General features: G+C 44.3%; 1 protein-coding gene across 1 annotated transcript in view; it reads left to right on the forward strand.

Moving 5' to 3' along the window:
• The first annotated feature begins 792 nt into the window (after positions 1-792).
• FBXW8 (F-box and WD repeat domain containing 8) overlaps positions 793-12,770 on the forward strand; it is a 123,587-nt gene continuing 111,609 nt past the window's right edge. The window contains exon 1 of the mRNA XM_082355724.1: positions 793-1,211. Within this exon, the coding sequence (XP_082211850.1) occupies positions 891-1,211 (321 nt within the window). The 5' untranslated portion in view covers positions 793-890. The remainder of the gene's footprint in view (positions 1,212-12,770) is intronic.

The raw sequence follows: 12,770 nt of genomic DNA on the forward strand, positions 1-12,770 counted from the left end.
TAAAATTACAAATTGTGTTCTGTGCTATAAGTATGGGATGCAGTTAAGAATGAATAGCAGGGAGACCTGATTTGCGGGGGTGGGGTTTGGGAGGAGAACTGAGATATGAAAGATGTGTAAGAGTTAACCAGGTCAAGGTGGGGATAAAAGTCCCTGAGGAGCGAACAACAGATACAAAGCCCTTAGAAGTTGGTATGCTATTGTATGCCTCTTTCTTTCCAATCTCATAGCCCTCTCACTTGCAGTTCCTTCTGGAAAGATCTCTTCTGAGATCTGATCTTCCCATGGCTGGTTTCTCTCCTCATTTAGCTTTTAGTTCACATGACATATCAGACAGTCCATTCTCTGACCATCCTTCTAAAAGTAATCCGCCCATCCCCGTCCCTCGCCTTGTTTTATTACCTTATCTTGTTTTAGCTTCTTCATAACGCCTCCCACGGATTCAAACGTTCATATTCGTTTGTTGAACGCCTCCTCCTTCCCAACCCCTCACTTGAATGCAGACCCCAAGAGGGAAGAGATTATTTTTGTTGCTGCAGATTCAAATACTGAATTCTCAGCGCCTGACATAGTAGTTGCTCAATGCATGTTTGAATGAAAAAACAGGGCTTGGCGCACAGTCTGCGCTTGGCAAAAGCCACAAGCGGAAAGTTGAGAAGCTGGGGGCGGGGGCAGGGCACAGACCCCGGCCTGGGTTGCCGCAAGCCACAGTGCCAGGGACAGCCGGAGGGACGCACTGGGGGCGGGGCGGGGCGGGGCGGGGCAGCCCACCCGGAACCAGAGCGCGGCAGCGGCGGCGGTTTCCGGCGGCGGCGGACACTTCCCGCGGAGGGACCGTCCCGTGGCACCTGGTGGGCCGAGGGGGACGCGGCGGGCCGGGAGCGGCGGCGATGGACGACCACAGTCTGGACGAGTTCCGCCGGCGCTGGCAGGAGGAGCTGGCGCAGGCCCAGGCGCTGAGGAAGCGGCGGCGGCCCGAGGCTACCGAGCGGCGGCCGCGGCGGCCCGAGGTGGTCCCTGGGCGCGGCGAGCAGCAGGCCTCGGGGTACCTGGCGCTGGCCCAGGGCCTTTTGGAGGGCGCGGGGCGGCCCCCGGCGGCGCGGGCGACCCGGGCCGAGAGGCAGGAGGCGGCGAGCCGTTCCCGCTCCCCTCCGGCCCGCGAGGCTGCCGGCGGCGGGGAGCAGCTGGTGGACCAGCTCATCCGGGACCTGGTGAGTGGCCGTCGCCTCCCGCCGAGGCACGGGCTGGCCGTCGCCCCGGTACAGACCGCCTAATGAGTTGGAAAGTAACTGTGTGCCGCCAGTGTGGGGGTGGGGAAATGAGTAGAGGTACACACCCCTGTGTGTGTGCGTGCATTGAGTATCTCTGGAAGGTGTGGTTCCCAGCTGGGGGCGATTTTGTCCCCCGTTTTGGCAGTGTCTGCAGACATTTTTGGATGCCACAATTGGGGCGGAGGTGTGTTCGCTGCAAGCGTCTAGTGGTTAGAGGCCAGGAATGCTCATGAACATTCTACAGTGCACAGGACAGCACCCACAAAAAATTATTTGGCCTAAAATGTCAGCAAGTATGAGACCGAGAAATCCTGATCCAGAAGGGTTCCTAAACTTTTAACAAGGTTGCCTTTGGGGAGGAGAACTCACGACGTGGTTAGGAAGGAATTTTAACTTTTCTCTATATAGTGTTTGTACAATTCAAGTTTTTCTAACTGTTCATGTATTACTTCAGTTAAAGCAGAAAAAAAACTTTTGATAAGAACCTCCATGCTAATCATAGTGCCCATTTTGTGGGGTATGAATCCCTTCCAGAATCTGGAGGAAGCCAGGAACCCTCTCTCTTTTTAAAAAAAAAAAAAAAAAAAAAAGCCTCTTTCACAAAGTTGGCACAATCAAGATCACCTGAAACACATTCATGTTTAAGAGTTGGAAAAAGGCAGCAGGTTTTAATGACTTAAGTTGGGCTCAAAGGCAGCGTCTATGGCTTCTCAATTGGGAGTAATTCTGTAATTGCTAAGCTGTTTCCAGAAGAAATGGCTTATTCAACATAATATGTAGTTATATTCAAATAACATTAGTAGCTGTAAGATTTCACAAAGTTTCTGGTTCTGTGCTCTGCCTATCTCTAAGGTTAGATATAACCTTTTTTTGTGTGTGTATGTGTGTGTTATAAGCGTTCTCATTTAATGTGTTAATTCTTATATATGAAAATTCATATTGGCGTCATGCGTGCTTCTGTAAGAAGTGGGTCATCACTGAAGAAGTCTGACATGTAAAAATTAAATTTTTCAATGCCTTGGGAAGGTGACTTAGCACCTGATAAGCTGTTCAGGCCAGTCCAGATCTACACAGAAGTTATCCCCACAAAAGTAAACTTGTAGGCTGAGGCAAGACCAGCTCTGGGGGTAAAGAGAAACAGGAATGTGGATTATTAGGACAAAGGCACATTTGGGGCCTCGCACATCCTCCCCAGTGAAAGTGGCATTGTATTCAGGAGTCACAACAATCCTGGGAGGTAGGTATTATCAGTCTCATTTTACAAAGGAGGAAATGCAGGTTTTCTGTAATTTGCCCAGGGTTACCCAGCTGCAAGTTCTTGGGATTGAATTTGGATTCAGATCTGTTGGACTTTAAATTTCACCAGGTAGGAGTTCCCTAAACTTGACTTGCTGTAACAATCACATTAAGCCTTATTAAAATCTAGGTTCTGGCCCTTCCCAGCCCTGCTGCATCAGTTTCTAGAGGAGGGGCCCAGAAACCTGGTGATTGGGATGATCAGGTGAGTTTGAGACATTGTTCTCAGCTGTACAGCTTATTTTGGTTTGAGGTCTTGATTCCCTAGTCTTTCTTGTCGTAACATTCCTGAGGCACAGGCATTGATACCAAAAATAGTGGAGCCCTAACTGAAGTATCCTAAAAATGGAAACGGCCTGCCTGCTGGAGGATCCAAGGGACTTCAGAATCTGTTTCATTTATAGTTAGAAAAAGCCTGCCCTGGAGTATATGCCCTTGATCCCTTCTGCTCCCTTTGGAATCAGCACATTAGGTTCTGCTAGGCTCTAAACTACCGTGAGGAGCATCCAAACTTTGAGGCACAGCTAGTGGTTTTGTTTTTTTGTTTGTTTTTTGTACTTAGCAATCATCAGTGACACTGCTATAAATAAAAAATAAAGTAATAATAATTCATTGCATGCTTACTTGTTTGTCTCCTTGGTATTGTCTTGTCAGGGTTTAGAGACGTTGTCTTCTTCAGTTCTTCCAATGACCCTCTCCAGTGGACAGCATTAGCCCCATATGACAGATGAGGTTTAGGAAAGTAATTGTTTTAAGGGACCCACCCAGTATCTTCAGTCTGAGAAATGATGGCAGCCTTTATAGAAAAGGTATTTCAGGCGTTGTAAGTCCCAAAGCCCACAGAGGGCAGGGAGGAAATGCAAATGAGTGAAGTAGGCTACATGTTACTCATTTGATCCTTTTTTTCCTAGTTCATCAGGTGTTGTGTCTTCAGATTCCAGCCATACTTTTGTAATAATTTGTTTCATAACAGCTACCGTTCTTTTTGTCACATTTAGTAGTAAACATAACGGTGTAGATATTGTCTTCACAATACCCCTAAAGAAAAATACTTAACCATTTTTTCTTGAAGCACAGCCCTCCTCTTGGTCTTGTTTCCCCAATTTTTAAAAATTAAAAAGGCAACCTCTCTATTGAAGTGTACCAACCATAAATGTACATCTTGATGTATTTCCAAGAGTGTACACATCGATGTAAACAGCACCCAGGTTACAGAACAGCATTACCAGCTTTTCAGAACCCCTATGTGTGCCATTCCACCCAAGGGTAACCACTCACCTGACTTCTAACATCTTATTTTAATTTTATCTGATTTTGAACTATATAAGTAGAATCATACAGCACATACTTTTGGGTTCTTGTGCATAGCATTATGTATGAGATTTATCCCTATGAATATGCCACATCTTACTAATTCTACTGTTGATAGGCATTGTTGATAACTAGTTTGTTGATAGCCAGTTTGGGGCTGTCAGGAATAGTGCTGCTGTGAACATTTTGTACATCTTTTGGAACGTATGTACACACTCTTCTTGGGTATTTGCTTAGTAGTGGAATTGCTGGGTTACGAGATATGTGTATGTTCAGCCTTAGTAGATAATGACCGTTTTCCAAAGTGGTTGTACTGGTTTTTTCACTTTTCATAGTAACTGGAGTATGTGGAATATAGTATTTCACTTTCTTCTTTGCTATAAATATACCACCACCCAACTGAGACTACATATGGCAACTGAATGTGACCCTAGCATGGATGAGATGATAGTGATGAATTGGAAAATGTAAGCTGTGGCTGGGTTAAAAGCGAGAGCCTCTGCCCAGTTCAGCTGCTTGTTGCCATGTAGGAATGTGGTCCTGGTGTTGCAGAGTCTTTAGGGTTTTTTCCCCCCAAATTGCAATTATGTATTTTTATGTGGGCTCTATCAGTTTTTGCTACAAAAAACCCCCAAAACTTTGGCTTAAGACAACCAAGATTTATTTAGCTCACCATCTTGCAGAGTGGCAGTTGGGCTGGGCATGAGTGGGCTCATGTACCTGTCTGAGGTTAACTCCTGTCAGCGAGGCAGCTCCGCTTCTGGTTGTGTGTGTGTGTCTGGATTATGTGTCTCATCTTCCAGCACATTAGCCCTGGGTGGACCTTACCAGAGTTATGAGAGCAGCAAAAAGGCAAGTCCCAGCCCCCAAGGGCTTTTGAAGTCTCTGCCTAGGTCATGTTTGTTATTGTCTCATTGACCAAAGCAATTCATATGGCCACACCCAGAGTCAGATACCCAAATGCTTGAACACAGAGAGGCATAAACAAATTAGGAGACTAGTTAATATAACAATCTACCACAAAAACTCTTCCCACTTTTAGTTTTTGTTAATAGAAAACGCCACCTCTCCTTCGACTAGATTTGCCTTGGGCCATGAGTTTGTGGTCTTTGCCTTATGTCTTCCCAAGAACCCTTTGATCTGTGGGTGACTCCTGAGAAGGAAAATTTAGTTCCATTTGGGGCTCCCCAGAAACTCTGACAGGCTCATCCAGTTGACATGAAAGGGAAATAAAAAGCCGGTACCACATCCTAACACCCCCTCTCCCCTTTTTCCCCACCTTTGGAGCACTCTGCTATACTAGCACATCCTGTTGTATTTTTTTTTTTTTTTTAACTTTTTTTGGGTTTATTTTATTTATTTATTTATTTATTATTTATGGCTGTGTTGGGTCTTCGTTTCTGTGCGAGGGCTTTCTCTAGTTGTGGCAAGTGGGGGCCACTCTTCATCGCGGTGCGCGGGCCTCTCATTATCGCGGCCTCTCTTGTTGCGGAGCACAGGCTCCAGACGCGCAGGCTCAGTAACTGTGGCTCACGGGCCTAGTTGCTCCGCGGCATGTGGGATCTTCCCAGACCAGGGCTCGAACCCGTGTCCCCTGCATTGGCAGGCAGATTCTCAACCACTGCGCCACCAGGGAAGCCCTCCTGTTGTATTTTTGGTGCAGTCTCTCTCACTTCAGTTTTCAGTATCATCACTAGAGCAAGAACAACTAGTACGTTAGCAGTCAGGAGTGAAATTGCCTCTTGATGGGTACGTGAACAGCATCGCCTTGTAGTGTCACATGGCCAAGTACAGGCAAGACCTTTGATAGACAAGCCCAGCTGAAATGAAAACTTAGAAATGACGCCCATTGAGCCTCGTCTTCTCTTGTGAAGCTTTTAGTAATAGTGCTTAGAAACCATCTGTTTTAGGTGGTGAGTTAGGGACACCTAAATTGTCTTCTTGGTATATGGTTGAGTTAGTGAAAGAAATGATACAGCCCTGCATAGAATTTTAGAGGCAGGAGGCACTTTGTCTTTTTTGTCTTTTTTCCCTTTCTCAGTAAACTCAGGCTTCTCACAGTTAGTGAAGTATAATTGCGAGTATGCTGCTGCTTTCTTCACTGTGGTGGTTATGAAATCCAGTTGCTTGGTCCCGTCTCTATTTAGGTGATGTGTCAGGACTCTGGGCTGCAAGCAGTCAGCACCCAACTCAGACTGGCTTAAAAAAAAACCAAACTGGAATCTGTTGATTCATGTAACTGAAAATTCCAGGTGTGGTCCTTGTTCTGGGTGGTTTTATGATGTAACTAGAAGTCTCTCCATCTCTTTTTGTCCTCCCCCCCCCACCCCAGTTTTACTGAGATATAATTGACATAGAACACTGACAGGTACAGCACGGTGACTTGACATATGTATATGTTACAAAATGATTACCGCAGTAAGTTTAGTTAACATCAGTTACCTCAATAGTTACAAAATTTTTTTTCTCTGTAGAAATCTCTCCATCTCTCAGTCCTGCTTTCCTTTTGTTGGCTTTATTCGTAGCCTTGGCTTTATTCATAGAATTGGCTTTATCCCAACTTGGGATAAAATGGCTGCCAGCAACTCCAGTCTTATATTCTGTCAGCTTAGCAACCCAGGGGAAAGAGAGCATCTGTTTTATGCAGCAGAAGTCATGAACTTAAATTCCCATTGATCCAGACCGGGTCATGGAGCCATCCTCAAACCAGTCACTGACGCAAATTGGCCAGGCCCATATCCACTGCCCACTCATGTTGACTAAGAGTGGGGTCAGCCCCACCTAAGCCATGTTGACTAAGAGTGGGGTGGTTTCCTAAAAGAAAAGAGGGGATGGAGGTTGGGCAGAAACAACAGATGACCACTCTAAGTGGGTAACTGTTTGAAGCAGCACTAACTGTAGCAATGTAAGTGGTTTCTGTTCATCCAACATATTTGTGGGTCAGCTGGGTGCCAGGGAATCAGTAGTAAGCAGAATGGACCCAGTCCCTGAGCTCAGAAGCCTAGTCTCGCTTCTTTTAACTGAAAGGGTAGCATTAATGGAACAGGATGGCTCTGGTTACAAGTCCAGGCTTGGAATCGGGCGGACTGGAGTTCAGATGCGGTCTCTGCCGCTGACTGGTTGTCTGACCTTGGGCAGGTCACTTAGCCTGCCTTATTTATCAAATGAGGACCAGGTTAGTATGATCTTGTGTAGAGGCTGGGACATTCTTAGCACCAAGCTGGCTTACAATAAGTAGGCAGTAAATTAAAGCTGGTGCTATTATTATCATTAGTATTGCAGAAGAGTTCATTATACTGTCTCACTTCCTCTTTGCTAAAGCTTATCCCTGGTGAGCCTCTTGCTTCAAGCCGCCCCCTGGAATCCCTGGAGGGCAGGGTCTCTTGTCTTCCTCTTGTAACCCCACCTATGGTACTCAGTGCAGTGAGGGCCCCGTCGGCATGTGTGGGATTGAAATAACATGGGCAGAGCTGCTGCTTCCAACAGCAGCCTTATAAGGAGGCTCTATGATGGTTAGAACCCCTGTGAACATTCAGAGAGGTACGATTTGGGTTTTCAGGCCTGATGAAAGGTTTAATACTGTTGGCCAATATTTATTGCTCACTTTGTCAATATTTAATTTGTCAGAGCCTACATCTATGTTGTCAACAAGGTCAATTTGATGACTTGACTTTCCTCTTTTTTTAAAGTTAGAAACAAGTAAGGAAACTGACTAATACAAGATGAGAAGGCAACCGAGTCAAATGTGAACTCATGCATTGGCTTACCTGGAGTGACTTTCCTTCCTCTTTCTGTCCTTTGCCTTCCTTTTAAGGCTTAACTTGATTCTTGTTCCTATGTTAACTCTCCCCTGATCCCTCCAGCCCAAGGTTCTCTGCCTTTTCCTTTACTCCAACTAAAACGTTCTCTTGTCAGTGCCGTGCATTTTTTTCCTGTTATGAGTGAGCACATGTCTACTTGGGCACGTTTTGAAATGGTCTCTGTGTACACTAGAACAGCTTGTAACTTAGGACGTCTGTTTGTTGAAAGGTTCTGCTGCTTGAAGCAGCCTGGGCTCCATTCATTCACTCCTCAAGTACTCATTAGGTGGCTTCCTGGTACCAGGTACTCTTCTAGGCACTGAGGCTACAGCAGTGAACAAGTGAGAAAAAATTCATGCTCTTATAAAGCCCACATTCCGGGCAAGAGGGAGATGGACAATGACCAAATAATTGTCAGGTAATAGATGCCCTGGAGAAGAATAAAGTAGGTGGAAGGGTAGTGTGTATGTGTTGGGGATGGTGCTATCCAAGAGGGCCTTCCTGGGAAGGTCATGCTTATGGAAGAGGTGAGGGAGCAAGTGTGCAGAGATTTGGGGGAGGGCATTCTAGGCAGAGAATGGCAAGTGCAAAGGTTCTGTGGTGGCCAGGGCCAGCTGGCCTCGTGGGCCCATGTGACCTGTGTGGTCACATGGGGCCCCAGGCTTAGAAGCACCCTGTGCTTGGTTTAATGCTCTGTTGTTGCCATCTTGACATTCTTAATATTAAACAAGGGGCCCCTCATTTCCATTTTCCACTGGGCTCTACAAATTATATAGCCAATTCTGATGGTACGAATGTGCTTGGAGTATTTGGGACCCTTGATGTGAAAATCTTTCCACAAACAAACCATACCCACACAGGCTCCTCTGGGACCGGAAGCTTTTGATAAGGGAGCTCCCCCTCCCCCTCCAGCCTTCTTTCTGGAGAGAAAAACTGTATCCCAGTTTAGACTAAAAGGGGGCCTTGAAAGCAGAGGTCGTGCCTCCTCTGCCTCCCTAGCTTTCTCCACTGCCCGGCTTCCCGGGGTCGCCGCAGCCCTCGCTGCCCAGTCGTTTAGATTGCTCTCTTGTGTCCACCCCTTGCCAGAGTGCCCAGGGGAATTATACCAGTAGGTGGTGAATGATAATTGCTCTTGAAGTGGGAAAGCCCATTACAAAAAATCAAATCCCATGGACGATTAATGTGCATCTACTGTATGCAGTGCGATGTACCTGTTAGATATTGTAGTGTTAAAGTTCAGTTATATCATCCACGTATGCTGTCAACAAAAATTTATTGAATACCTTTTGCTCTTTCTCATAGTGAGGCAGGGGATTAGGTTAAATGTTAAAAGATAAGTTGGCTTTTTGTGGACTGCTTGGGAGCTTAACCACTCTTTACAGCATTGTTGCTTCGGAGAAATGATTTCCAGGTTCTAAATAGCTGGCTTCCTGATGAACTTGGGAATACCTTGGGGGCCTATCTCTATTGCCTTTTGTAGACTCCAGTTTTTATTCCATTTTACGTGACAGTGATTTAGCTCTATAAAAGATTTTAGCTCTTTGAGTGTTGATATCATTTCTTATACATTTGCTAACAGTACCTCCCTCCGCCGAGCACCTGGCATGGACTTGAATTCAGATGGTGTTTTGAACATAAAACACCTTATCTTAAAAATGTATTGTTTTTCTTTGTGAAACTATCACATGGTTATTGTAAAAATATTGAGGAAATTCAGAAGAATAGAAAGACGAAAACAAAAATCTCTTGTAATGTCATTGCTCAGTGGCTACAGCTGTTAACATTTTGGTGGACTTCTGTCATTTTTTTTCTTTTGTATAAATAAGAACGTGTTTTGAGACACATTTGGGAATGTAAATGAATGGCTGTTTATCTTGACAGTGTTTCAGACCTTTTTTTCCCCTAATCAACTAATTTTATTTTTCTTAAAGAAAATGTGGGTGAAACTGGAACTCATCTATTCCTTCTGATTGAGATTGTGTGCGTCTACTCCTTAGCAGTATGTAGAAAGTTGAGATAAATTCATGTAGAAAACAGTCTCCTTTCAGTGACAGATTTAGCAGAAATGCTATGTATCTATTGTTTGAACTCAGGTGCTTTTCTTAGTTTCTTAAAACACCATCTAGAGAGATCTTTCGTGTTGTTTGCCCTGGAGATTACACTGGGAACAAACTTTAAGTCAGTTTCTTCACTTTTTACTGATTTGGCTCTTAGTAATTATCCCTTCTTCTACTAAACAAGAGAAGACAGATTAAATTTCTAACAGTAAGGCACAAAACCAGTCCATTTACAGAATTAGTCTTACATTAGCACATAAGAGTACAAATCAGCCTCCCTGGGGATGGATCTATTTGCAATTTCTCTTAGCGTTTTTGGAGTAAGTCCAGTAGACTTTGGGAAAATCTAGTATTCACTGACTTTGAATTAACAAAGTAACATGACCTTTTTGTGGTGGCTTTTTTTTTTTTTTTTTTTTTGGCTTGACTGGGAAAGGATTGATTCTTACATCTTTTGGTAAGTTAGGGTTGTGGTTCTCAGCTTTTGGTTTGTATGGGGATTCCTGAGGAAGAGTTGCTTGAGCCCCATCCCTGGGAATTTGGGACATTAGGTCTGAGTGAGACCCTGGGCTTTTGGTTTAAAAAGCACACACACACGCACACGCACGCGCGCACACACACACACACACACACACCTCCACAGATGATTTTGATGTATAATACAGGACAAGAGTCACCAATACTGGAGAGAGAATCAATATCTCAACCATTAAAAAAAAAAATTAAAACCCAAGTTGTATGTTGTCCAAAGGGTGTCCTTCTTTAAATTTGAAGGAATGTTAATACTTTAAATTTACTGGTCTTCTGTAGCATAAATTTGTCCATTCTAAATTATTCTCTAAACATTGTAGTCATACTGACATGTTTATAGTATGACCAAGTTTCCTATATTTCAAGTGTCTCTTTTCTTCTTGGGATATCTTAGTTTCTGAACTGCCAACTTGTCCATTTCCATATTTAAGTTAGTATAGATATAGTTGGTTAATGTGGCCCATAACTTTTAGGGTGGCTGTATGCTTCAAAATAGCCTAGATGGAAGTCTGATAGCACCTTTAATTTTTTTTATTTTTAATTTTTTTTTCTATTTAGAGACTGCAGTTAAATTCTTTTTTAACATCTTTACTGGAGTATAATTGCTAAAAATAGGGGACGCTTCATGAATTTGCGTCATCCTTGCACAGGGGCCATGCTAATCTTCTCTGTATCGTTCCAATTTTAGTATATGTGCTGCCGAAGCAAGCGCTAGTAGCACCTTTTAGATGGCAGGGTATTTCTCTGCACACTAGTAGCAAGTAGTAGTTTTCGGTTTTTTTTTTTACTTTGTGAACCAGGGTAGTACCAAATGAGAGTGCTTAGGACCTTCTTGCTGCTGCTATTAAGGTATATGTGGTTACTGGGCTGCAGCCTCTGTCCAGGATGTGGCTCCACATCCTTGTCAAATTATGCTGTACCTATAAAAGAATTAGATATTTAACCACAGGATCAAGCATGCTCGTAACTCTCAATCTTTTGTAAGGTGTTCCCCAAGTGATATGTTACTAATAATAAGAGAGAGAAGTTTATGAGTGATTTACTTAACCTTGAAGCTGCTCTAGTTTTTTGTTTTTTGGTATAATAACATCACTCTAACTTACCTGCATTCCACTGTTGCCTCCTTAGTAGAAAGGGAAGTAGGTTACCTAGACTAATGTCTCTGGAGTTGTGCATAAGAGCCCTTGTGAATGTGCTGAACACAAGACTATTTGGGAATAAAGATTAGATTTTCCGTGAAACAGACTCTGAGATAGAGATTTGCATGCAGGTGGTTTCGTGGGTTGGCCTTTCTGAGGGGTCCCACATAGAGGTCTTTATAGTCAGCTGTTGAGTAGTCATTGGGTGCACACTGCCCTCGAGGAGGGAGTGTAACCTGGAATGAGGCCGCTTTTTGGCCAAGGGCAGTGCCTGGGAAGGGACACAGCTGTGAGCCAGTGGCAGGCAGCATTCTGGGCATCTGGGGGGAAAGTGTCATGGATGCGGAGGGGGAATCTGAGTGACCCACCACAGCCTCCACTACAAGAGCCAGTGATAGAATGTCTTGCCAGAAAGATTCTAAGGGTGCAACATGAAACTTCAGCATTTGGTCTCCTGACCTTGTGGGTCTACATATTTCTTTTTTTTTTTTTTTAATAAATTTATTTATTTATTTATTTATTTATTTTTTTTTTAAATTTTTGGCTGTGTTGGGTCGTCATTGCTGTGGGCAGGCTTTCTCTAGTTGCGGTGAGCGGGGGCTACTCTTCGTTGCAGTGCGTGGGCTTCTCATTGCGGTGGCTTCTCTTGTTGTGGAGCACAGGCTCTAGGCACGCAGGCTTCAGTAGTTGTGGCACGTGGGCTCAGTAGTTGTGGCTTGCGGGCTCCTGAGCGCAGGCTCAGTAGTTGTGGTGCACGGGCTTAGTTGCTCCACGGCATGTGGGATCTTCCCAGGCCAGGTTTCGAACCCGTGTCCCTTGCATTGGCAGGCGGATTCTTAACCACTGCGCCACCAGGGAAGCCCCTACATATTTCTTAAGATGTGGAGATGTGGACCTTCCTTTAGTATGTTGGTTTCTTTTTTTTTTTCCCTGCCATTCCCAGCCAGTGGTAGCAACAGGGAAGGTCATTTACATAAGAGTTTGGGACTTGATCTGTTTGGGATTGACCATCATTTTGGAGTTTAGATGCAATTCTAAGAGCACAGTAATTTTTTTTCCCCACTCTTCACACCTTTTATTTTATTATTATTATTTTTAACGTATTTATTGGAGTATAATTGCTTTACATTATTGTGTTAGTTGCTGCTGTATAACAAAGTGAATCACCTATATGTATACATATATCCCCATATCCCCTCCCTTTTGTGTCTCCCTCCCACCCTCCCTATCCCACCCCTCTAGGTGGTCACAAAGCACTGAGCTGATCTCCCTGTGCTATGCGGCTGCTTCCCACTAGCTAGCTATTTTACATTTGGTAGTGTATATATGTCCATGCCACTCTCTCACTTCGTCCCAGCTTACCCT

This window comes from Balaenoptera borealis (assembly GCF_965194805.1).
Source record: "Balaenoptera borealis genome assembly, chromosome: 14".
Taxonomy (NCBI): domain Eukaryota; kingdom Metazoa; phylum Chordata; class Mammalia; order Artiodactyla; family Balaenopteridae; genus Balaenoptera; species Balaenoptera borealis.